Source organism: Lagopus muta, chromosome 7 (assembly GCF_023343835.1).
Source record: "Lagopus muta isolate bLagMut1 chromosome 7, bLagMut1 primary, whole genome shotgun sequence".
NCBI lineage: Eukaryota > Metazoa > Chordata > Aves > Galliformes > Phasianidae > Lagopus > Lagopus muta.
In genome coordinates this window covers 33,849,174-33,876,436 of record NC_064439.1, presented here as the reverse complement: position 1 = coordinate 33,876,436, position 27,263 = coordinate 33,849,174, and the positions used below count along the sequence as shown (strand labels likewise).

The window sequence follows — 27,263 nt, the reverse complement described above, 5'->3', positions numbered from 1 at the left end:
AAAATGGCAGTTGTCTAGATTAAGGTTTTGAGACACTGTTTTTACAGGCACTTTTTTTTGGTAGTATATATCAAGCGTTTGGGCTGAATGAACTTAGATGGCTGTTCTGTAGCAGCCTATCCCAGGTTTTTGGGATACCACAGTTCTTATCTCACAGTTTTTAGGAATCCCAGAGTTCTTTATGTTTCCACATTTTAAATACTGTGAATAAATTCATGATTTCCTTCCGGAGTTCTAGGGTAAGAAAGGGACAGTGAGTATGGTACAGTGGCTTTTAGGCAGGTACTGTAGTCACTGAACCTTTGTAGCCTGTGTCCAAGAATGTCCTTTGCCAGCTCGGTGAAGGAGCAGATGCTAAAATAAGACAATAATTTGAGAGGAAACACTGCACACAAGGCCACAGAACTGATAGTATGGTTTCAGGAGTTGTCATCTCCTGAGATGGTATGCACACTGAAAGGAACAATTGTGCTTGCACTTCCCTACACTGTACATTTAGTACAGTAGTGTTGTTCTCAGAAAGGAACATATAACTGACAGAAGCTGAAGAGGAATTGTAACTGGTTCCTCTAGTCTGTTTTTTGGCTCTGGTAGCAGGAGACATACAGCTTGCTGTAACTTAATATCTCTTGGCAGTGCTGTCTTAAGAATGTAGATTCTGTTTTATTCAATGTAACAGTAGGTTGCAGTAGATTCTTGCTTAATTACATTTTTCCCTGTTCTGTTTGTAGCTTTCAGTTCTCATTTGCAGAGTCTACTCCCAATGAGGTTGTTGTAAAACTGCAAAGCTTGCTTTCTTTTCCCTGTTCAGTGCTTTGTTCCGCTCTACAACAAATGAGAGACTGAGCAGTGAGAGCTCAGGGTCAAATCAGTGCTTCTGTTGAAGGGACTGTTTACTGCAAAAACAGTTATTGCCTTTGGGTTTTGCTCTTGAAGTCTTAATTTTCTCTTGGATCTACGAAATTATTTCTAATAGTCTTAACTAAAGGTCCTAAGTGGTAAAATTTTCGTCAAGGTTTTCATTGGAATTATTAATATAAATAGTGTCAGCAACACTGTTTGAAGGAAGACCCAGTGATGTGGGATTATGGTTACTCTTTTCAAAGCATCCCCCCAGTGTCTTGTTCTTGATGACCTATTTTGATGTAATTGATAGTGAAAATAATTGGTAATTTGAAGACCTGAATACAGATATACTTTCTTTCTGTAAGCTACATTTATATTTACTTATACTTACATGAACAGGAACTGCCTTTATCAAATTCAGAATTGAACAGGTGAGTGTTAACTGGGAAAGCATAAAAATGCATAGGAAGTACAGGCTTAAGTGACAGAGTGTCCCCATCAGAAAGGTTATGTGGTTTGGAAATTTGCAAATACTGAAGCAGAATTTCGGAGCAAAAGAATAGAGAAATGATTGCCAGTTGCTGCTTTGCTATTTGATTAGCAGAGTTACCCTTTTTTTGTAACTGCAAAGTGCGTCTCCAAAAAGTCATAGAAGTTTTGACTTGTTCAGTAATAAATAAAACTCTTTCAGAACATTAGTTAAGCCTAGTTGATTTTAAAATAAGCAGTGAACTTGATGGGTGTTGCTGCATTCTCAGGAAAGAGCTTGTGAGATCCACAGTAAGCGTCAGAGATAAACTAAAAGCCTGTCTTAAGTTTAAACATCTGTTTTCAGAAATGAACAAACTAGTATTTGTAATGAAACATGTACTACTAAATAGTAATGAAGGAGGACACCTTTGGAGAACTGTAGTCTCAAACACCCTTTTCTAGTTCCAGCTCCTGTCATACAGTACGTAGTACTCTTCTCAAACAACAAAATAATTTTTGCTTGAAGATCCCTGGTGTGGTGTCAGTTGTCAAAGGGCTTTGTTTGAATCTTAAAAAGAAGGTAGAAGAACATGGTGATCTTGTTTCTGGAGTGCATCACAAAATCTGATGCCTCTAACGTTATTCTTTTAAAAACAACAAGCAAACAGGCAGGCAAGAATTTATTTTATTAGCTAAGATGGCTCGTGTTTGATTTAAAAAAGTTTTAGAAAGCTTTGAGCTAAATTGTTTCAGAACTATTGTTTCAAAGGCCATATGTTTTCCCATCAGTGGGACTAATTAGCAGTCTTTCTCTTAGCTCACTGCAGAGCCAGCTACATGCATCTGCCCATCAGAAAGTCAGTTCATTGCCACTGCTGAATGTTGTCCTTTCTCCAAATGGAGTTTATTTCTGTTATTTTTGTAGCAGCAGCAGTCCCCTTTTAGCTGTAATTTTTTTTCAGTACTTTGCTAATCATGAAATGTGTAGCAAATCTATTAATGAACCGTTTTCTTCAGATGAGAGCGTTTTAAAGATAGCTTTCATCCAGATCGTAAGGATGAACTTACAGGAGATGTAAGTCTTGGGACCATTTAGGACTGTTACCAACTGAATTGTCCTGATTACATTAGTAAAGCTACTTTTACTCTGAATGCATGCTGACAACTTTCAGTTCCTGGCATACAAGAATTGAGAGAAGTTCCTGGCATTTGTCGTATTAAATCAACAATTTGAAAATCCATATCAAAGAGAGAGATTCTCATTGTTAAATGGTGTAGCATTATTCCATATGGGTATTACTGTAGATGGAATACTAGACTGAGATTTCTGGAAGCATCTGATTTGCTGTGTGCAAATCCCGTGGGACAAATGTACAGAATCTCACTGTGTGCTATTACAGAAGCTGACAAATGTGTATGATTCTCATCAGCCTGATATCTGCATCCTTGAGCTTCTGTATTTATAAGTAACATCATCTGTCTCTCTATGAATAGATTATTTTGGAGCTGATAATGCTACAAGTAACACAGACAACATCTGAAATGTGTTACAGACCTCTGCATTAGACCATCAGCTGTTTTCTAACTAGGTAGGAAGCCTTCAAAAGAACCAGAAATATTTGGAAAAGTGGGACATAAATTTCCTGCTTCAACATAACATTCTTCATGCTACTGATGGTTCCTTTTCTCCAAGTGCAGTATAAAATCAGTGGTCAGACAGTTATAAAATAAGCAGTAATGCTTTGCAAACTTTAAGAAACATAAACACAAGTGTCCCAGCAAAAATTCAATTAAGGTAGTGACATCAGGATTTGACGCTGCTTGTTTTTATCCTTGGAGGAGTTAGTGGGAGATTTGATATTTATTTCACAGATAGCAAAGGATAAATCTGCCTTTTTTTCCCCATTAAGGAAAATGCCAGGTTTCTAATCAAGCAAATTATAGGGTTGATATTAAATTCTTTAGCTGCATTGGCCTTCAGTACACATGAAATTTCACCTCTTCTTTAAACAGGTTCTATTTTTAAACTGGCATAAGAGCCAATTGATAGAAGCCAGTTACAGGCTGATTTAGATGTACCCTCTTGGGGTTTTGCCCGAATTGAAATAAATGAGTGAAGTTCTGCTTCTGCGGTTAAACATCTTCTGTGTTGGAGACCTGTTTTTGTTGTTGTGGTTAATACCATTCAAGCCATACATTGTGAGACGCTAAAAATGTTTCTGTTCCTATCTGGGGAAAGAACAAAAGAATTTTTAAATTTGTTTTGTTTTGTTGGAATTTCCCTTTTAGGGATTTCCCTAAATGTAAAGAACAAGTGTGTAGAATCTACAAAACATGGAAAAAACTGTCAATAAAATAATTGAAATTAGTATGGATCCCTTGAGTGTAAGGGCATTTTTATCTTTCTCTTTTTTTTATGTGGCATGTGGTGGAGATGCATTTCTTCTGCTTTTTCCTCTTATTTATTAATATACTGCAGAATGGTGAACACTTTTCCCCATTTGTTCTCCGAGGTGACACATAAAAACAACTAATTGTAGTATTTATCTGGTCTTGGAGGGTGTTCTGGATGAGCCTGTCAGAGCAGCACTGTGTTCTTTCCATCCACTTCAGCTTTACTCCTCCTTTCTCCTGCACTTTGCCCTCTTTCTGATTGCCAACACAGACTTTGCTGGGTATTTTCCCCACGTGGCTGGTGTGCGTGAGCAGACATTGTTGTCTCTATGTACCAGCATGGGATACTTGATAAGGCTGAAAGCCTGCAGAGCTGCAAAGAGCTTTGCAGGTGGCTGACAGAAACAGCCCCACTGCACCAGTAATCATCATTCTTGGGCACAGCCAGTCAGGGTACGGAATCTGAGCTTCTTCTCTGCGTCTGGGGATTTGGTTTTCCTAGTTAGAATATTTCTAATACAGGTAACAGGAGATAGGAATGTATGGTGAGTGGTGTAAATCATTCTGAATCTGAAGACAGCTAAAATTCTCTGCTAATGAAACTCTTAAGTAGGATGCAAAAAAACAGTTTTGTTTGCAGTTTGAAAATGTTAGGGCTTCATACTTTATGACAAGAGCTTGCTTCTTCATGGTCTTGTGGGAAGTTGGTAAGAAACACTGTTTGCATCTGCTGATGCATCACTTTGCAGCTCACATTGCACTGCTGATGTAACATTTCCTGTTAAATTGGCTTTACAGAAAACAGTGGTTGGTTCTCCCTTATGTAATGAGAAGAATCTGAAACATGGGTTTAAGTAAGATGGTGTATTCTATATAGTGCAGACACATTCTCTTTTTGTAATCTTTCTGCTAAACTATTAGATTAATAAATCTTAGAATATCATAGAATAGCTTGGGTTGGAAGGGACTTCAAGGATCATCAAACTCCAACCCCCCTGCCACATGCAGGGCCTCCAACCTCCATATCTAATATTAGACGCCATCCAACCAGGCCTTGAACGCCCCCAGGGACAGGGCATTCACAGCCTCTCTGGGCAGCCTGTTCCAGCTCCTCGCTACTCTCTTGGTAGAGAACTTCTCCCTAATACCCGACCTAAATCGTCCCTCTCAGCTTAAAACCATTTCCCCTAGTACTGCTGTTATCTACCCTTGTAAAGAATTGGCTTGCCTCCTGTTTGTAGGCTGGAGGTTGCCATGAGGTCACCCCTCAACTTTCTCTACTCCAGGCTGAACGAGCCGAGCTCCCTCAGCCTGTCTTTGTAGGAGAGGTGCTTCAGCCCCCTGATCATCTTTGTGGCCCTCCTCTGGACCCTTTTCAATTCTCATCCTCTCTCTTTGGAGAACAAGAGCCTCCAAAGGAAAACCTCAGTTTCAGGTATTCCTTAGAACACACACATTTTCTTTACGTGTGCAAAGACTGTGTAACGTTGCTCCAATAGCTGTGAAAACTGTTCTCATCCAAATCACTGTGTGGGAGAACCTGCTGTGGGTTGACAAGCAGTGTTCCAGGACCAGTAATGTTACTACATATGTCCTATCCTCACACTCTTAAGAGTTGCGTGCAAGATAAATTTCTATAATTAGCTGCCCTGCAACCTACCAAACAAATGTAGTGATGTGTGTTTAGATTAGTGGTAACAGATGAACTGAATCTGTAATTCTTTCAATGGCCGTATGAAAAATATTTGTGAAATTGCAATAGGGATTAGGGAACTTTAAGCATATGATCAATGCATCTATTGCTGACATTCACAGGAACCTTCCTGAGCAAGGCCATTACATTCCAGCTTTCTTTGTAGCCACACATCCATGTGATCAGGATACTGCTGGCAGTATTCTTATATGGAGGCTCCTGTTCCAGTTTTAGCTATGAGCTTTCGTTAAGGCAGCGGCTCGCATTAGTCAGGTCCAGCACCTCTGAAGGATGTTGCCTTTGCTTCCTGAACAGCTCTGTTAAGTTCCTGCCATCACAAAATTAAGAGTTAATTTAACGTGGAAAGTACAACTTTGGTTTGAAAGAGGAAGTTCTTGTTGTTGATCAGGTATCATCTGTACATTTGTATGTTTAGAACAGTACCACATTAGCAGGAAGTAGATGATTCATTTTAATAAAGGTAATTCTGGGTAGGGAAGATGCAGAAACAAACTTCCTCTTAAAAAAAAAAATTCTTGTTTATTCTGTTCCATCTCTTGTGCTTCAAACTGGAGGTGCATGTAACATGCAGTATTTCATTTGCTACTGGAAAAAAAAGCTTTAACTGCTTCGTTTAAGTTTATATAGATTGAACCTCAGAGAACACTTAAGATAATTTAACACCCTGGAATGACACGGTATGCACAGGAATTTAAATCATTTCTTCATTCCTAACCCATTTATTTTTGAAATATTTATGCATGTTTAGACTTTATATTATACAAAGTGTACACAGTACATGGAAACCTTTCCTTTTCTGGTAAAGATTTTGATAAATGAATCCTCACACATTTTCACACAGGTCTGGCCACTCTGTTCCAGGAGTATGATACTAAAATCTCTTGGAAAGGGCTCCATAGTGCTGAGTCTTTGCGTTAGATTTCTCTTTCTGCTTCCTCTCAAGCTTTCCTTAGTTAATTCCTGCTTTATCTGTTTATCACTACGACTCACCCTATGTTTTTTTTTTTTCTCTGAATCTTTTGTGATCTGATTCCTTCATGTTCTTCCTCCACCTAAAACATAAAGGATTAATAATGCAGTCCCTTTGTTTTCATTCTTCTTTGCTCTTCTCATAACAATTCTTTGGAGTTCTGTGTCTCCCCAAGTGCAGTGTATTAAAATAACTTTGCTTTTATGTACTCATTATGTGAAAGCCTGCCATTTGTGTCTGAATCCAAAATAGGAAAAACAACAACTGTTGTTATGATGGTGCATATTACAGAGAGAATTAATAACCTTTTCCTTGCATAAATGTCATAATCACGTGCCTAATAGAGCAGAAGGTGTAATATTGAGTGACTGCATAAGATTGAAACTAAAACTTCATGTGAGTAATACCACCTCTGGTAATTCAGAATAAATGGTTCAGACAAAGGCTTTTTGAAGAAATACGTGGGCATTTTCTTTCCTCCGTGTGTGTGTGTGTGTGTGTGTGTGTGCGCACGCGCACATGTGCATGCAATTTCACATTACTGCAGACAATTTAAGGGACTTTTCATCCTGCTTCACTAGAATTTAACTTTTTATGTAAATGTAGCATGGCAATTTCCTCTGGTAGTGGACAAATGTAGCAAAATGACATACTATAGCTCCCTTGAAGGGTGTTATTTCCTGTATTTCTATTTAGCTAAGACAGCTTGAAGGTTAAAATGTAATCTTCTTTGACTTGTAGATTCAAGATGCAGCAAGTCAAGGCTTGAAATTTGTTGGAATTATACCTCAGTACCATTCCCAAAAGAACTGCCTTGTCAGCTCCTCTCTGACACCTGCCAGTAACAACTCTGTGCAATCCAGAGATAATAAAAACGTTTCAAATTGCCCTGAGGATCACGCTTCACTGGATGGCGAGAAAATAGATGGCATTAATGGATGCAGTACTCCAGCACCAGGTGAGGGGAATGCTGACCAATGTGCCACATCCAGGGAGGGGAGGAAGGGTGAAGGACAAGCTGCTGAGGAGCCCAATTGCAAATCTGCAAAGGGCAGTGAAGAACAACGTGAGCACCCAGGTGAGAGAGAAGCGCCAGACACACAGAATGGAATTGCAGAGAATGAAACGCCAGCACGATGCTCAAAACCACTTACTGACAGTAAGTATTGCTGTGACCTCTAATACATAAAAGCCAATTATGTTTCCTGCTCCTTCAGGGGTACAGGCAAGGAGAGGAACTTACCTCTGTGATAGCAAAGAATGGGTGCAGCAAATGCACCACGTAACCCAATTTCAGCATAGTTACACAGTTTACAGCGACTGAGTGTAAGTCAGGTGGCAGCTGAAGAGCTGATATAACTAGGTACAGCTGTGTTATGGCCTGTTCCTGTGCTTGAGTGTAAAGACTTATTTTCCCTGCTGTTCTGCTGAAATCGTTTGTTTCTGTATTTGTTGTAATACTTGATATTTATATCAAGTATATCCAGAAATTGTTGTTTAAAATAGGACGTAGGCCAGAGTAGCTTAGAAAATCAAAAGTCATCAGAAAAAAAGATTCTTGCCCCATTTTCAGTTTTAAATCTCCAAATACCTTTATTTCCTCTGCTTGCCTACACCCTAGATGATATGGTGTACACTTATTTCTCTCACTGCTTTGCTTACTTTCCTTACAAGTTATAAATCTATGTAAGGAAATTCCATCCACATTCCTTTGAGCTGGTGCCGTCCTTGACTTTAATTTGTCACCATTCTTTATATTTTACGTAGATTCAGTCACACACTCTTGGCCCTTTGGGGATTTTGTAATGTAAGACTGAGAATGACTTTGCATTCTTGGACTATTTGGACTTGGACTATTGTCTTGGTTTCCATTGCATTTCTGTGTAATTAGGTTTTTGTCATCAGATTTGTATCATTCTCAAATAACTTTTCATTATGCTTTTTCAGTTTTTGTTGGGCAAGGAGGCATCTGGATTAGGTCAAAGCATTTCTATTAGCTGAATCATTTCTTCCATGTTATTCTAGAATCTCACACATTATAGAAGCCCTCTAAGTTTTCTAGTTCTAAATTAGATATCTCTGTCCCAAACCAGACCAGTACTTTTTGTTTTCATGTGTGCTGTCCTTGAGAGAGTTAACGTAGGTATTATCTTTTTGATGATGGAAATCTTCTGTTGCAAGTAACTATGTTCTTAGTATTTCTGCATAATATGAGGCTGATTACCTGAAATCTTCCTTAATATTTATCTAAAACAGCACAGGATTTTATTACAGCTGCAGTTTTGCCAGATAAGGGGTTTTATTTTAAAAAGTGTGTTTAGTTTCCATATTTATCTTTTATTTCTCTGAGTGTTTTTCTGCTCTATTTACTTCTAGTGCATTTTTCTATCTTGGTGAATGAAGCAGATACTTTCTGAGATGGCACTTTTTTGTGACAGAAAATGAAGTAGCTCACTTACAGTAGGATTTCCCATATCTATTGCCTGTACAACATTGCTGATTTCTGTATTACTCTTGTATGGCTTTTTATTATTAGAGCACTCCCTTTTCCTCTCGTGGAAAATGTATTTCAGTCTTTGGCATCATTCTGCATCCTTCCTTGAGAGCATGAAGGTAGAAAGTACCAGGTGTTTTTGTTTCTTTTTTTCATTTTACACTACTTGTTCCATAGTAAGTGATCTTTCTTAAACTCCTTCTTCCCTGCATTAAACTTTTTTCCATTTGTGGAATCTTAATTTTGTTCAATTTAGGTTTAACGCTTTTCAGGTGTTATTTTTGTGATATTTTGTTGTTGTTCAGTATTTTGTAATGCTCATCTACTTCGCCCTTTATTAAAAGGCTCTCAAAACAATGTTAAAAATGCTTTGCCTGTAAACAAGGCACACGTACTGCAAGTGCACTGTTATTTAGAAGTAAACTGAAGGTGTCTTTGTCCAAGCTTGAGCAGACAGGCTGCCTGGTGAAAGCTGTTGGCTGTAATAATTGGAACAGTGGTTAGGACCGGTGTAATGACGATTACAAAACCAAGTCAGACACTGAAAGATTCCCACACATATTTAAATGAACATTTTTAGCAGCCCAATGTCAAATCCAAATCAGCTTCCCCCTCTGGATTTCCAGTTCCATGGTGTGCTGTTTTTAGTGTGATGTCTTCATACGCACCAGAAAGATCTCCAACATGAGTCTGTTTTGGGAGTCAGGATCAAAATGGACATAGAATTTTTCTGCGTATCCTCTTTTAAGTTAGGATAATTATCATTTTGTTTTTTCTAGTTAAGTGGTAAACTGCCAGAAGATTTGTGGTAATTACTCCCTTTTGGTCTGTTTTAACCATTGTTCACATCTGAGATCATTAAGACTCTTTCAAGTGTTTGGTTATATAGCAAACTTCCTGGTCTCTTCTTCAAGTGCTGCCAGCCTGCTCCTGATCTGCTTTCTAACATCTTTTTCATTTTACACACTTTGTGCTCAGGGACATTTCTGTTAGAGAGCAGTCTTAACATTTCTCGTGACATTACTTTCTTTAATACTTGAGATTACAATATAATAACTTGGAAACATGAGGAGCTTGCTGGCTGAATAGATTTAATCAAAGGTTTTTGCTTTTTATGTTTATTTGAAGAGATTTTTTTGGCTCTTGGAAGTCAATAGTCAATCTGCACTTAAATTTACTTCCAGCTTCAGGGCTGTGAAACCCCAGCTTTGCTGTCAGCAGTGACTTTTTGTAATGACAAGAGGAGATACAGAACAGATTCTAGTCTCATTTTTGAGACCATGAACAGTGCTGCTTTCGTTATTCTTTTACCCTTGTGTCTGTGTCTCACCTTGGCTCAGACCCAGAGTAAATCAACTAACCAGCTAGCATTGTCTCTGTATTTATGATTCATTGCATTCTTTAGATGCATCTGCTGCTTGCTGGTTCCATGCCACTGCGTTATCAAACCAAGTTATTTAATACTTTTGTTTAATGGTCATGATCTATTGAATGCTGCTTCTTCTAAATTTGCAACAGCATTTGAACTGTCCTCAGTCATACCTCTTTTAAAATGCATTCAGAAGAAAAAATAAAAGTGTTCTGTGTGTTAATGGTTAGTGACTTCTGCAGTACTTAATGCAGTTTGTGGAGTTTAATTGCTTTTGTTACTTGTAGAAGGGTTGTCCATTAATACTCAAGTATGAATATCTGTAATTTTTTTATCGTCAACAGTGAATCCATTATTAGTAACAAATACTGTAACAACAATCAAAATACTGTGATGGATTTTGAGACCTTACTCTGTTGTGCAGCACAGAAATGTCATAAAAAGAAAAGCATGTCCCAAGTATTGCATTTGTGTAGTGTGAAAGGCTGTGGGCAAACAGTATTGTTTTAGCTGAAGTATCATAATATGGTTGTTGCATTACTTCATTTTTACTTTTTGGTAGAGACAGAGATCTTCACTCTCTTCAACAAGCCCAAGACTCCACAGAGATGCAGCCAGTATTATACAGTGACTATCCCTATGAGGATCTCCAGGAATGGGCAGACTGTCAACAGCTTGGAAGCAAATTGGCTGGAGCATATGACAGATCACTTCAGGAAAGGAGGCTCATTGGTGAACGCCATCTTCAGCCTTGGAATGGTAAATGGTATGGAAATTACAGAGAGCATTATGTTGTGATTATTTTCCTTTCTCCGCTAATAGAGGTCATTATCTTTCAAGAGAAGACATTTGGGAGAAGACATTAAACAAGCTTTAGTATGATCTTGGGAAATATTTGTTTTAGATCAGCCTTTTTCAGTGAAGTGGAATGAAAGTATACAGAAAATATTTTGGCATTTGTATAAGGCAAGCTGAGATCGTGAGTTGTATTTTATAAACATAATAGAGACATATCTGTAACTGCAGAAATACATAGACTTAATAAACAGTACCAAGTGAACTGAATTGAATTATTAAGATAGTAAAGCAGGATACTTAAATTAAAGGTATGACAGCGCACCAGTTTTATCTGACTAGTGCCTACCCCCAGTTCTTACAGAGGACATTTCCATCTTGATGGCACAGTATTTTTATCAAATTGCCTTCTCTTCTTGTTTCATCCTGTTGATATGAGTTTCAAATCTGTGATGGATCAACATTGGTATTAAGATTAAAAAACAGATTTTTGCATGTTGTGAATAGCACTGAATTCAGCTTAATACTGTAGCCAATCTGTACTGCACTGCTCGCTCCCTTGGTGACTCTGAAGTGAAGCTTGTTGCACAAAAAGAATTATGGTGCATAATAGGGATTTCAGAGACATAACCAAGGGACCATGAGAACAAACCAAAGGAAATGCTTGAACATAAAAATATTGAAGTTATAACCATATTAATTTTATTGGAAAATTAGGTGACTAGTTGCTTTTTCAGCAGCCTGAAAGAGAGACTGAAAACCTGGTGGGAAGGCAGGGCCAACTCAGGGAAGCTCAGGGGCAAGCAGTGCACCTGAGTGGAAGGGCTGGAGCCAGGATCCACCTCTTCACACCTCGTTTAAGAGTTGGCAGTGGAGGTGAGGGTATCTCACTGGAGATCCATGTGTACCTGAGGCCTTCCAAGGGTACGCAGATTCTTTCCCGTGTTTCTGTGTCCATGGCTGCTGCATTTGAGTATATCCTTACTTGCTGCAGCACAGGGCTTTCATTGCTGTGCTTTCCATTGTGTTACAGTGCTACGCTAGTATGCATCAAAATTCTTATTCCCAAATCCTGTGAGTGCTATGAGTCTTTCACCTAATTTTGGTTTGTTTTTCCAAAAGGATGTGGTAATCCGTAGGCTGGGCTCTGCTACTAAATTTCATGGGTTTGTGCCACAGAACTGTACAACTGCTTCCAGAGCATCTTCCCATTTTGCTGTCAATCAGAGTTCCATGGCCTGTGATAAAACACAGTTGGTTGTGGTGAAAGTCAATTGGGATAACAATTCTGATTTTTCATTTTGCAGCAAGTAGCAAAAATTGAAGGTCTAAAGTTCAGTTGATTGAATGCTTTCATAATACAGCTTCCTGGAAAGCCTTGTAATTGCTAGTTAACTTATTTAAAAACATAGTCAATTACTTTATGTGTATAAATTGCAACTCGTAGAGCCAAATCTAATTGGCTATATAAGGCTTAGTGTTTTCTTTAATAAAAACTGCTTATCAGTGTACTCTAAAATGTTTTAAACACAGCATTTTTCTGTTATTTAAACTTCCAAAGTTCATTTATATAACAGAGGACTGAGGGAAGTTCATGTACTTGGTTACCACAATGAGGAGTACCAGATAACTGCCTACAGACACAGATAAAATTCGCATGGAGGATGGCAATAAAGTTTCTACACAAACAGGACAGTTTTATATGAAAGTGTACAGATTCAGGATTAAGTTAAATTAGAGCTTGAAGATGAGCAGTTGATAATCATTTTTGTTATCATTTTGCTGTTACAGGAAATTCTAGTAGTCAGAAAAGCTCTAAATTAAAGTTTTTAAAAGGGCATCAGTACAGTTAAGGTAAACTGTCATGACTGAAACCACACTGTTAGAAAAATATTTAATAAGAACATCCATAAGGTGATCCCAGTTGTAATTAAATATGTATGATTTAAATCCTAAATTTTTCCTATGCTGCAAAGCGATGGATATTTTTCAGTCTTATACCAGCCCATATGAAACAACCCAGGAAGGTGGGAAGAAGGAAGAGGCTCAGGGCTTCTTGTTGTTATAGTCTTTTAATGCAGCCTGTCCAGCTCTTTATAGCTGATCGCTGTATTCACTGATTAATCCTTTTCCAAATCAAGGTAATATTAGCATATTTTCTTTAATTGGTTATAATAAATTTCTTTGCACTGGGAACTGATTTTTCTCTTTGCCTTAAAGTATGAATTCATTACTTTGCTTATCAGACTTAAAAGCACGGTTATTATCTTCTTCTCTCCCTTGTCCTTGGAATGCCCAATCAAGTGAAAATTTCCAGATTGTTAGCATATATGAATTTTTCTTTCTTCTGCCAACAGTTTAATAATTTGTATGTAAAAGAATTTTAAAATTCACTGATAGCAGCTGTTTCTTTTTGCTCATCATACCAGAAAATAACAAGCAGAAATGTAATAAAATTGCAAATTACACTTCATAAACTGTTGAGAGATACACCGTGTATCTTGTCATTACTAATACTCCTTGTAAACCCAGGTGTAACTGATACTGTCTAATGATCTGAAGTGATCGTAGGACTTCACCCATTTGCTCTTCCAGTGAGAAGTAGAGCAAGGTACAAGTTAGTAACAGTGAAAATGGAAAAGATCTAACAGATGAGATCAGCTTCTTTCTTACAACAAGCCTTCAGTCAGCAGTATGAGAGTAGTTGCGGATAGGAAGGGAGAAAGACTGCAAGCTAAGGTTGTACTTCCATGCCTTAACAGAGTAATTATAAGTTTGGTTGTCTTCAATCATTTTGAAGTACAGTTCTTTAAACATTTGATATTTGTTTTTCTACTGACTGTGAATTTCTGGGCTTTCAAACTTGCATAAAGCCAGCTAACCATCTATAAAACATTGACAAGACTTTAAGACAAAGCAAGCAAATGAAACAAAAGATGAGTTGCTTGTAAGAGGAAATTAGTTGGGTTTTTGAAGGGCCAAATGGATTACCTCTGTTATATTTGCACTGCTGCTGACAGAAATGAACCAGTGATGCATTTGGCCAATTTTATTCACCTTATCCACAGAGATGGCTGGTATTTTTATCATCCATATGGAATTATTTTCTCTGTGTGTACTCAAGGTGAAAAGGTTCAGAGGGAGAGAGGAATATAAATGTGAAGCAAAGGCCAACATTCAGATCACGTGACATAAAGCCTCAGATATCTTGTTTTCTTTTTGAGAGCAACAGCAGCGTAAAGGTTACTTTTCTAGATGAGGGGAATTTGTAGTTCAGACAACACAGTGAAAGTAGTTGCGCACTAGAAGAGCTGTCATGGTAAGGGAAGAAATCTTTTCCCATATACTTCTTGTAAATCAGAAGGAAGAACATCAAAATAGCTTTTTGTCAACAGAGCTACATCAAATATTTATACAACCAGTGAAAATAATAGCTTTTTTGTGCACAGTGGGATACCTTAATAAAAAATGCAGTGGTAATAGAACATTTTCAGAGGAGGGACAATGATTGTAACCTTTGTTTGGAGGCTTTTTTTTTTTTTTTTTTTTGAGTGAAGTTATGTTATTTCAAGAGTAAAGACTGCTAAGTCAGAATGGCTTGTTTTACTGCTTTAACTACTGCTTTCTTGCAGGTTAACTAATATTTGGAATTATTAAAGATCATTTAATAGGCTAAGCTAAGTTCTGGGAGATTAATCTTGTTAGACAAGAGATTGCCAAAAAGGAATACGACTGCATTAGAATCAGAGAAAAATACTTTATGTGAGAAGCAGTGAAAAATGGAAAGGCCAGTTCACCATCTAAGCTTTGGATGGCTGATCTTTGTAGGTAGGCTAGTTAAGATTCAGCCAGATAAACAGAGGAATCTGCCTTGCAGGTGTGTCTGCATGTGTTGTTACCAAAAACTGCCATTATAATTGGTGGAGGTCTAGATCTAGACCAATATTGTTTGTGTTGTGATCCACCTTGTCTCACTTCAGACATATAAAAGAGGTAGGTGCAATGGAGTATGTGGTAGCAGACCTCGGAAGGGCAGAAATACTTAGTGACTCCTTTGACTCAGTCTTCATTAGCGTGTTCTCCCAGATATCTGAGTTCAGAGTTGAGATTCAAGAAGGCAGAGGACCAGCAGGAGTGGATGAAGATCAAGACAGGGATTGCTTTAGTTTCTGAGACTAGATGGTCTGCATCCAGGGATGCTGGGAGAGCTGGCTGATGTGGTAATGAGGCTGTTAATCATCTTTGAAAGGTCATGGAGATCAGAGGAGTTCTCCAATATCAGAGAAAGACAAAGGTTGCACCCATCTTCTAGAAGACCAAAGGGACAATCCAGGAAACAACAGGGTGATCAGCCACACCTCAGCCCCTGGAAAATTCACTGAGTGAATCCTATTGAAACATGTTTCTGGACATGGAGGAAACCTGTTGTGAACAGTCAGCATGGATTTAACAAGTAAATCATACTTCACCAAACATGCTACATTCTGTGATAAAATGATTAGATTTGTGGATGAAGGGAAAGCATTGGATGTCATGCTGGGTGTCTTCAGGAAGGAAGTTTGACACTGGATCCCACAATATTTTTCAGTCTATAATGAAGGGTGACTAGACAAGTAAAAAAAAAACTGGTTATATGTCTGCACTTAGAGAATAGTAGTTAGTAGGTCACACTTTACCTGGACTAACAAAAAGAATACCACAGACTTCTGTCCTGGGCTGGGTTGTGTTTTAACATCTTTATTGGTGATGCAGAAGAGGTGGGGAGAGGGCTATTATTAAGTTTGAAGATTATATCATATTCAAGGTGCAGTTAATGTGCATCAGGGTTGGGCTGCTGTTTGGACAGGCTGGAATAACAGGCCAGCAGGAGGCTTTTGAAATTCATTGAGGACAATGAATGCCTCTGTGAAGGTGGTGATCCTTGCACACATGCAGGATAGAGACTGCCTGTCTGGTTAGCAGCTCTGCTGAAAAAGCCTTGGCAGTGTTGGTGGGTGCCAAGCTGACCATGAATCAACAATATGCCATAGCCATAGAGAAGGAAAACAGCCTATGAGGCTGCATTGACGAGGGTATTGCCAGTAATTAAAAGAAAGCGATTATCGTCCCTTATTTGACACTCGTTAAGGCTGCCTCTACACGACATACTGTGTCCAGTTTTGGACACTTCCCCACAAGGAGCAAGGAACATGCTTACAAACTGAGGTTGGTTTAGCAGAACATCACTGTCAGGAGCTGGAGCCCTTGTCTTATGGGACAGCTGGGACTGGAGGAGCTTACGAATAATACGGATATCACCCCTTGGCTGAGCTCTGGGCAGGAGGGTGAGAAAGAATGTGTATAAACTGAAATGAGAGGTTGGATATAAGGGAAAATGTTTTCAGTGTAAAAATAGACAAGCTTTGTAAGAGGTTGCCTGTGAAGTTGTGCAGTCTTCATGCTTGGAAATTTTCAAGACACAACTGGATAAAGTCCTGAGCAATCTGCTCTACTTTGCATTGAAACTGATTGGAGCAGGAAACCGAACTGCAGATCCATGCAGCTTATTCCATGATTCTATGAAATTGGGTCCTGTACGAAGTAATGCTTTTATTTTTTTTCCCATCAGTGTAAAAGAGAGCCTTGGATAACAAATTCAGCTGTAGGCATCTCTATCATAAATCTGTACTGTAAGATGATGTGAATCCTACACGACTATTGCCTAAGTTGCTGCAGACTTTACAACATCTGAGGGACAAAGGTGTTGCAGGTAGACTCAGTTTGTCTGTCCAACTCTTTGCCCTTCCATACCTGTGTGAGAGTTTCCCTAAAATTCCTGCTAATCCTGACACTGTAGCATGGGTTATATGTTCCTTCTCTCCAAATTAAGATGCCTTTAGCTCCCTTTCTGATATTCTGTCTCCTGTTTATTCTTAGCATACCAGATGCTTCACACGGGATTAAATTCATGATCTGATTATTCTTTTCTATTTCTTCCAGTTATTTCTTTCCTTTACCTCCCTTTTCAGCCTGTAAGAGGAAAAATGTGCTGCAAAGGTCTACGAATTGGCAGACATAGTTATGGCATGAAAGTTGAAGAGCTGGTAGAGCGGAGGCTCAGTTATGTTTAAGGGGTGATCTTAATGAGTACAATCAAGCAGTTTATCTTATGGAGTTTTCCACTATTATCACTGTGTTAAACAGACACCAGTATGCAGCAGCTGTCTTTCTCTCATAAGTTTTCCCCTTCTGCTTTTCTCATTTTCTGTCAGGTTCTTTCCTTGCCAAAAAATTGGCAGGTTTTAGGATGGACTAGATGTAGCCTTCGACAATAATCATTGTTTAATCATTGTACATTCAACAAGGAGGTGCAGTTAAGTTTATCTGCTCCCTGTAGGGTCTCACAAGCTCATCTATTCGTTTCTAAAACATTACATATGTGCCATAATGTTCACATATGTGTAAGCTCTGAACTGTGCAAGTGGAATGCACAGCAGAATGAAACATAAAGGATGATTTATGAGAGAGTGTAAACACACGCATGCTGATTGTGTTTTGATCACTTACTAATTTGCTGGCAAATGTGTGGGCAGAGCTCAAGCTGCAGTTGTGCCAACAGTGTGACAGTGAAATTCATCAGCAGAATTCACGATGCACTAGCAGTAATCTGATTATGTATAAAGCTTGCCTTGGAAATTTAAGATGCCTCTGTATAGTTGTGATGCATGGGATTCTGCTTTCAGCTCTCAGTGCTGTTCTATGAAACCTGCATGAGAAAAGTAAAGGGCTATTTATATGCTGTGTATCCTAAAATGGATTTGGGTGGAGGTTTGTGTGTTGGAATATGATGTACTGTACAGAAGTTGAATTGGTTCCCACTTTGAAATGTAGGACCTAACAAGTACCACTTACGAATAAAATATAATAATGAAATCTTGTACCTATCTGTATGCAACAAGCATGTTCTCCCTATGTTTTCTAACTTGTAACCAGCTACTTTAGTGATTTTCTCTATTATTTCGTAACAAAAATGCGTGTTCACCTCACTCAAATGAGACCTCTATCTAGAAGACAGGAACTACTGCTTTGTAGTCTAGTTTTTCCTCCTTGGAGCAATATATAGTAATGGCTTACTGTAGTGATGAGTAATCTCCTTCCTTCTTTCTAGTCTAAATGGCAGGAAAGTAATCTGTGGAGACTGTCAGTAGGTAAACAGTGTTTTTCTACTTATTTGAGACTCCTAAAAGAATCTCAAAGAAAGTTGCTATTAAGTGGTTTGCTACTCAACTGAACTGAAAAAAAAATAATCCAGTTTTATATTAGCAGTGAGTTTTTTGCATCTGCTTATTTGTGACTTAGTAGAAACTTCAGCAGAAGAGAGTAGTGGACTATGCAGGTAACAAAGGAATGTGCAAATGCTCTGGAAATATCAGTCTTGCTGTATATATTTGTAGACAGGAGCCTTCAGCTGTAGTAGCTTAGTTTGTTGTGAGCTTTGCATTTCTGAGCAATAAACAGTTTAGATCTTATCAAGTGTGTTTGGGATTGTGCATACAAGAGGTAAGAAACCTTAATCTTTACTCTGTCTTTGTGAAAATCGATTGTTTTCCTGTAGAGGCAGTGATGCCTTCCTGCTAGCATTTCTTGGCCTCCCAACATCCACTGTGGAGGGTAGGAAGACCTGCTGAAATGGCTGAGCAGGCTTGCCTACAAAGTCAGTCCAGGGATCTGTTGGTTTGGCCTATGTGGTGCAAGGAGCAAAATTTCCCTAAAAATACAAATAAACTGTTGTATAAAATACTATTGCATTTAGGCAGGTGGAGGAGCAAGGTTTTCATAGTTGGTTGTACAGTGCCAGTGTATTCTTTAAATCTGAGGGGTAGGATGAGAAGCATGCTTGTGACAGTGTGAGAGTTCTTGGTGTTCATAAAGAGTACAGAACTGTTATGTAGTATATTTTATGGACAGCTATTTCATAATTTATTTTAGCAAGGAAGGGTATTTTTTCAATTAGTTGCACTCTTGTGTTGTGGAGCTGACAAAACTGAATGCTTGCCTCTGGGGGAGACTGCTGATAGTAAAATATACAGCTAAGTTCAAGGGGAAGGTGCTGCTGAAGTAACTTTAATAGTGTGTTTAATCTGAAAAAAGGCTGAACATGCTGGGAATATAAATGGGAACAGTTACTAAACCAGATGGTCAGAAAGCTTTCATAAGTTAATGAAATAGTTATGAATGTATCTTTTCTTTTACAGCATTTAGATATGCCAGAGCATCCTTAGCCCACATAGACCATCGTATCTGCAATACCTGTTCCATAAATAGGGTTCTGACTTGAATAGATGAATGCATAGGTACACATTCATTGTACTTACAGAAACCCTTCAAAAGTTGATGCAACATAATACGTGGTCTTTAGCCCTTAAGGCATGTGCACAACTTCAGGTTGGTGAAAAGGACTGAACTTATTCTGACACCTCAAAATGCAAGAGCTGTGTTTTTTGAGGATAAACTCTGGCATAACGGTGGATGGAGAGGGTTGCTTTTAGAAACTGCTGAATATGTTTGTCTCAGACATTTGTTGCAGTTGGACTTTCGGAGGAAAATGTGTTTCCAAGCACATGGTATTAATATGCTTGAAAGAACTGGCTATTACTAAATTAAAATGCCTCGCTACACATGGGGTGTTTCTCACAGAGCTTACATATAACACTGTGTTTCCACAGATTCCTTGCATGGAACAATGGATGGAGTATTTCTCTTTGAAGATGTTGCTGTGGAAGACAATAAAACCATGCAGGGCTATGATGCTATTGTTGTAGAGCAGTGGACTGTACTGAAGGTATGTTTTTCCTTTATTTATTTAATAAATCAAAACACACCGAGACTGCAGGCATACTCCTGTACTTACTTCAGCAGTGCATACAAGTAATGGAGGTAGAGAGGCCAGTGTTAGCAGTAATGCCAGGTTAACCACGCTCTGTGTTTGAACAGTGCTTTTCTGGTTTTGAATCATTCCTTACTTCAGTGGGGGAGAAGATGGGAGGAAGAGCAACGTGGGTGTGGTACACAAATAGGTATTTAAAAACCTGGGATTAAAATCTTTGCAATAAGAAGGAAAAAGATCACAAGGGGGAAAAAAAACATTGCTTAATGTTCAGAAGATTTTTCTTATAATTTGATTGCTCTAGTCTGCCAAATAGATGTTACATATCTATTAAAGGTTGAATGGGACCCTGGGCAGCCTGGTCTTGTATTGGATACAGAGATTGGCACCTGCCAGCGGCAGGGGGGCTGGAGCTTAACAATCCTTGAGGTCAATCCTGACCTGAGCCATTCTACAATCTATAAAAAGCCATACCTCATCTTCATTTACAATGTATTGCAAACTGGGTGTGAAAATCCTAGGAAAGACTTACGCAGGGCACAGCATCTCCCAGAAGCATGGATTAAGGAAAAATGAGACTGATACTAAACTAAATGTCTAAAATTCCAGAAGACTAGGATTAGGAGTTTGATCATTAGTTGATGACTTTAAAGTGTAGCAAGAAATGAGCATATGAGAGACTTCTTGAAGAACAACGTAGTTGTTAACAGCAGCTTTTCTTGTGCTCATGTGCATCTATAAAAATGATGCCTGTATTGCATTTGATATTATTCCAGTTATTACAGACTTAAAAAAAAAAAAACAAAAAAAAAAAACAAAAAAAAAAACTTACAGCCACAACTTATTTTTAGGGTCAAGTTGTGGTATTGCCAATCAGGAGCAAGGTTTTGGGGTAATGACGGAAGGTTTCATGAAAGCATTTAGGTTAGTGCTGAGCAAGAAGGCAAATGTCAAGAGGCATTAATGTTAACCGAATGTTAAAAACTGCTTGGAGAGGAATAGAGTGTGATACAGCAAGCATACACTGCTTTATACTACTATATAAGTCATGATTTGGCAGCACCTTTTTTCATAGGGTTATGTTAACACTGAAAATGTCCAGAGAATAGTAATGGGGATGATCAGCCATACAGACAGCTTCCATATTAGGAAGACTTTATGTGGTGTGTATTTCAGCCTGGGAAAAAGAAAAGTTGCAGGTAACAGAATAGGTAGAGGTCTCCTAAATCATAGGAGATATTTGAATAGGGGTTAACTTTTTGCATTCTTTGGCAGTATAAGATTTGAGAGGCTTCAAATGTGACTGCTCAAGGGCCAGGTACAAAATGAAAAAAAAAAAAAAAAAAAAAAAAAAGTAATTCAGGTCATACGTCACACAGCAGGAAGGAAATTGGTAGAATACATTTCTGAAGAATGCCGTGGTTTCAAAAAGGCTAGATGGGTTCAAGGAGAAACTGGAAAAGATACTGTGATTTTCTCTATCTTTTCTATATCTATGCATCTATAGAAGCATTTTATTCAGATTAGCCATGTGTTTCTAAAGTGAGCCCTGTGATCCTCCCCACATACTATATCTTACTTTGCATCACACGTTGCTTTCAGTAGAAACTAAACCTGATGATGCGCTGAGGAAATACATAAAATATCTAGGGCAAGTATCCTGCATGCTTGCCCTGATATTACTGTGCTTGAGCTGTCCCATATAGCCACACTGGGGATAGCTTTCTGAGATTAAGTAGACTCTTGATCTGAATCAGTTTGGCTCAGACAGCCAGCGAGAAGCTCTTTGTGACTCAAGGATATTGTAATGCAGTCATGCATAATGCCCTCTGCACCTCTTAGTTTGCTCTTGGTGGACACAAGTTTGCCTCAAACTATGATGAGGACAGCATCTGATAATGAGAACCAGTGATGGCAATAACTGAACAGTGTGACACAGCAGAGGAGTGTCTTCTAGCATGACCACTTGGAAGTGTTAGAGCCCTGGAAGGTAGTACATCGTTTGCCTGAATTCTAGCAGTGATGCCTTTCTCCCCCAAGCTGGAGGTACAGCTGGCCAATAGATTAAGGCATCAACCAGTGAAAGCCATCTGGTGAGTCAGGAGATGCTGTAATGCTACATACCGTGTCTGTGTGAGGGCTAACATGAAGAGTCTCTAGTTCCAGGTGTAAGATTTGGTAGGTCTATGTGCAACTTCAGAAACTAGCTGGTAACGTGTACACAACTTGTTGGTGTGATGAGATTGTTCTCTGCTGTAACCTGAAATGTGGGTGCTGGCTATTCTCTGGCAATTCTGTCCTACTGAGGTCAGTAGCCTCGTTTAGTGACACAATGAATGTATTACTTACCAATGTGTAAATGGAGAAATAGAGTAGAGAAAAAAGCATGCTGAAGGATAATGAGGCGTTGTAGAACTCTTGGACAGTTTGGAACCCAGATAGAGACAGAGCAGTGCTGGCCACTTTTTTGTTCCCCTGAGGTTTAAGTAACTGGCTGGCTGTTTCCTGCCCCATGCTTTCTGAGAGATAATAGGAATTGTTAAGTAAGGTCATGAAATGATGAAGAAAGGTGCTTGTCCAGTGTCCTAACCAGAAAATCAGGTTGTCCCTCAGTTAAACTCCCTTGAAATCCACCTTTATTTACAGTGAGCATGGAATAAGAAAGGGGCAGAGGATGGGACTGTGAAATGGGAGATACAGAAAATGGGAAAGACTGTCCAGTACTGACAGGAGATGCCCTGATGCTTTTTAATATTATTGGTAGATCAAAATGTTACCGCAGAGATAGTTTTGGAGCAATGGAATGCCTCATTAATGTAGAATTTCATATTTTTTGATGCAGGTTTTACTGTGGCCTAGACTAACCTTTTCCATTTGTCTTTTTCGTTAATACCAAGGCAGCAGTGGAAGCACTGATGGGCAGCGTGACATAAATGTGTATAATGGATTCTTACTTAAAGTTTGTATCAGATAGGATGTCTGGGAGAGCTATAGACTTGTTCAGGTGTGGTCTGAACTGTGCAAATGTATTGTGCTGTGTCCCAATTAGGAATAAGAAACAAAGAAATGAAAAGAATCCCAGCCACAACAAAAGAAAGCTGTTCAACGTAAAAAGACATACAGCATGTACTGATGCTCTCAGTAATAAAATGAAATCTAGAGAACCTTTCTCAATGAAAAGATAAAGTTTTGCTGTTTAGTCATAAAGGCAAAAGAGAGGGGCTGGCACACCTCTTAGTGGGGAATGTGCTGCCTTTTTAATTGCTAAGGCTAAAAGAGAAAACAAGCTGAACAATGTGATGCACTGGTTATGTGTGTAAAATGTCAGTCTGTAGAGGATGTAAAGCTTGCAGCTGTCACAGTATGTGGTCCCGCCAAGCAGCAGACAGGATGTAATAGCTCTGAGTGATTTAACTCTTTCTCCTCGAGCAAAGTAGAGCTGTCGCATCCTCTGTGAATGACCAGAGGAGTTCTAATGACAAAATGCTCCTCTCATTCCTATCATTTTAACTCTAAAAATGTCAGGACACGTTATTTCCACAGCAGTCTCTGAGATCTGGCGCTACAACTTACATGATGGTTTTAATTCTGCTTGCCTAGGCAAATGTGGGTAGGCAGCTCTGATTAATCAAAGCCTGTGTGATTTCGCCCTCCCCACCTCTAATCTGTCTCCTTCTCTTAGCCATTAGCCAAGACAAAACAGCTGGTAGTGTCTTTCAAGTTGAGTGCCACAATGTTTATTTTAGATTTCTATATTGTTCCTCTTTGGAAGTCTTGTTCATTCTGAAAATACTGTCCTTAATTTACAATATTTTCTCATTGAAAATCCTCAGCTAGTGATTCATCGCTTTCTTCTTTTGTGCTATTACCGTATCTTTGGTACACCAGCATGAATTAAAATCTCAAATGCATCACAGTGTTGCCATTTCCCTGGCAAAACTGAATGGGGTCAGTGTCTGCTGTAGACACGATAAACCGTTTACAGTGTGACATATCAAAAGATTTAAGAATGATCTCTGTTAAGCCTGTGTTGCAAGTTGCCTTAATGTAAGCCTTTGGAAAAATTCTCTGGAAATGAAGATTTGATTTGACTGTAGATTTGATTTAGGTCATGTCAGTTAAGCTACATTTTATTGTCTTTAGCCATAGGAGAAAGGCATGGCTGGGTCAGAAAAAAAGCTGATGGCGATTGGTATGAAATGCAGTTCTGAGAGTGACTCTTTACCATCCAAATATTTTTGCCTGGATGGAGTATTTCAGGATTTTGCCCCTCGTTGCTGTATAAGCAAAGCTAAACAAAACCTTCAGGAGCCTGTTGACTTTAACAGGTTTTTGTAGCTGTTGTTTCTTTTATCTAAGATACAAAGGCAGCATAAATATCTCTCTATTTGCCTACTGAACTCAATAGATGTACCTTATATAGGATTAAAAAACACAGGCAAATCTTTCTTTGGTTTTGTTGATAAATTTAGCAATACTTTGTTGTAGTGCTGGAAGTACTGAAGTTTGGCAAAGCCAACATTTCTTCCCAGTGAGTAAAGGACACTTGAAGTAAGCAGGCAGAAAAGCACAGGATTTATAACGATCTCAATATTAAAAAAGTCACGTACTGTCTGGCATGGTTTGCTTTGGTTTGTGGCAGGATCACAGATAAGAATTAGTTCTCTACTCACCCATAGAAACAAACATAGAGAAAAAAAAAAAGAGAATACCAGATCTGAACTTTCAAGAACAAACTGAAAAGAAGCATTTCAGATGTGTTGGGTTTTTTTTGTTTTGTTTTTTGGTTTGGTTTTTTTTTTTACACTTTACAAAGAGTCACAAAGGGCACAAGTCTTTTTCACAGCAGGTCACCTTTGGCCAGGCAGTAAGGACTTGGCTTATGTACCTCTTTGACCCTGAGCAGCTGCTGGGTGGCCACAGGACGATGCCCTGGCATTTTGAGTATCACAGGAGACAGCAGCTGGGATGCCATCAATTGCGCGTGCTACCCTGCATGTTTTGGAGGTCTCCTTTCTTGTTGACTTGAACCTGTTGCCATAGAGCATCTGTTTTTCAGATGTGCTTCTTGTTTGGAAGTAGATTTTTCATTTCAGAATGGTAAAGTAGTGCACAGAGCTTATTTGGAACAGGCTGAGAGTAACTTAAAACTGAAGGATGTTACACTGGGGAAGCTGTGTGCAAAAGCTTCAGCTGTGTGTGGTAAGGCACCCTGGGTTATACCAGTTCTCAGACAGTGTTTAGCTGTTACTGTTGTTCCAAGAACAGTTTGTAGATAGACGGTTAAATTGGCACTCACCTGAAGGTACAGCATGGAAATGTTGCAGGAATTATGAGACTAAAAATGCCAGAGTTATGTAAGAAAATGTACTGATGGATTGCTAGATAATAGTTATTTCTTCTGCTCCGTGGCCGATGTGGAATTGTGCTGTCATTGCATTGTCCCCTATGCTGTATTAAGTTCAGCAGATTTCCTAAGATGTTTCCACGCTTCCTATGAGGAGAGCCCTTTCCATTCTAATGTAACACATTCACCTTGAGGAGCTTTTGCTACCTGTCCTCTGCTTCTATAAATGCAAAATTCTGTTGCTATTCAACTGTGCTTCTGTCTTACAGGTGCAGGCATTACTGGAAGTACTCAAACGTTTTAACAGTTTATGCTTGCACCAGAAAGTAGGGTTTGCCTCACTGAAGTCACTGAGAGAAGTGGACTTAACAGACAGAGGAAGCTTTTTAGTTGTTGATTATTTTGCTTTACACTGTATGTGGACATGGATGTGAATGCTACTCAGCAGCATATATGTGTATGGACATTGAGAACGGATACATTTGAATCTCAGGAAAAACTGCCTTCACAGGATTCCCCCAGTTTAGTGCTGCAGATTTGTATATTCTCAAAAATACTTCACAGTCCATTAATTCACATATAATAAGAAATTTTATTAAGAAATACGTTACATTTATCTGATATAATGAGCAAAAGGCTGTCTTGTTCTGTTTTTCTGTTTGCCCACACTGCTCTGCTGTAAAGCTTCTCATGCATGTCTGCTGACAAGGCTCTGTATTATATTACAGGCTGAGATTTAGGAGAAGCTCAATGCTGAAGGAACGTGGTGCAATTTTTTTGCTGCAGCGCTTGTGTGAAACTTCTCTTTTGCTTACAGTAGATAGTTTTAATGGATCGATGGTGTTACATTATTAAGAGAAAGTGTTTTATGGAATAAGTTTAAAACAGGAATGGACAAATCATTTCAAACTTCAGAGCTTGGGCTTGGTCTCTTTTTCTTCTGTATTACTGCAGCCATCAAACATTTGCAGCATTCTTGTACCAGGTAATTCTCAGACAGCCCATATATTTGATTTCTCTTATTTTATTTTCTCTCTTTTTCACAAGGTGCCAGTGTTGCCTTCACCACGTCCTCTTTCTCCCTCCAGTGAAATAGGAAAAGCTGCAACTTTGGCAGTGGTGGAGGCTGGTAGTCTGCTGCCCAGGGTGCATGCTGCCTTTTCTATGGGCTCTCTCCAGTGTTTGTGTAGGGAGCTGGGCAGGAGCACACTGCATGTTTTCTCCCATAAACAATAGCTTGAGCCTACTTAAAAGCTGCTGTGTTTTTTACTTTCCATCCTCTTTGCCATCTGTCCGTAGGCCTTAGCATGTGGTCTGTTAGGATTTGCTTGTAAAGGTTTTATTAAGATTTATTTAATGGGATTTTCAGTCTTCCACTCTTCAATCCACATTGGAAAAAAATATTAAACAGTGACAATCCATAGCTGCCCTGTGAGTAAATCACATTCACTTAACCCAGGAAAGAATGATTTCCTTCTGTTTCACAAGAGCTTAGTAGCTGCTGTGTTTATTCTCTTGCTGTGGTTAAAATTGCCACAGTAAAGGGGGGAAAAGAAAAGAAAAACAGTTAATGCAGTTGTTTGCGTGGCTTGCCCTAGATATTATCTTTATCATTTTTTAATCATACTTTTTATTCCTTTCTAATGAGAAGAAGCTGCTGTGAAAGCAAGAAAAGACTGAAAACAAATAATACAACTACAGAAAAAATGAATTCTTTTCATGTGGTGTAAGTCAAGGGAAAAGCCTCACTCACTGTGCTCTGGCTTCTTGACACTCCAGGTGTGATCAGAGATGATTTACCATCCATAGCAGGGTGGGAAACAAGTTAATTAAAATTTTCCACCTTCACACTGAATGAAACATCTCCCAGTTTGAGACACATTATGTGAACACTCTTGTTCACCAGAGCTCTGGCATGTACCTTCTCTTCCTATTGGTTCTCAAATTCAGATCTGTTAGCTAGAAAGAGCATTGAAATTTTCTCTTAAGAAATTGAA

At 38.8% G+C, this 27,263-nt stretch overlaps 1 protein-coding gene across 2 annotated transcripts in view; it reads left to right on the top strand.

Moving 5' to 3' along the window:
* Positions 1-27,263, top strand: part of RFTN1 (raftlin, lipid raft linker 1) — a 95,680-nt gene that overhangs the window by 58,207 nt on the left and 10,210 nt on the right. For both annotated transcript variants that reach the window (XM_048950356.1, XM_048950357.1), the window contains exons 5-7: positions 7,137-7,554; positions 10,821-11,024; positions 19,759-19,874. In XM_048950356.1, coding sequence (XP_048806313.1) covers positions 7,137-7,554; positions 10,821-11,024; positions 19,759-19,874 — 738 coding nt within the window. The remainder of the gene's footprint in view (positions 1-7,136; positions 7,555-10,820; positions 11,025-19,758; positions 19,875-27,263) is intronic.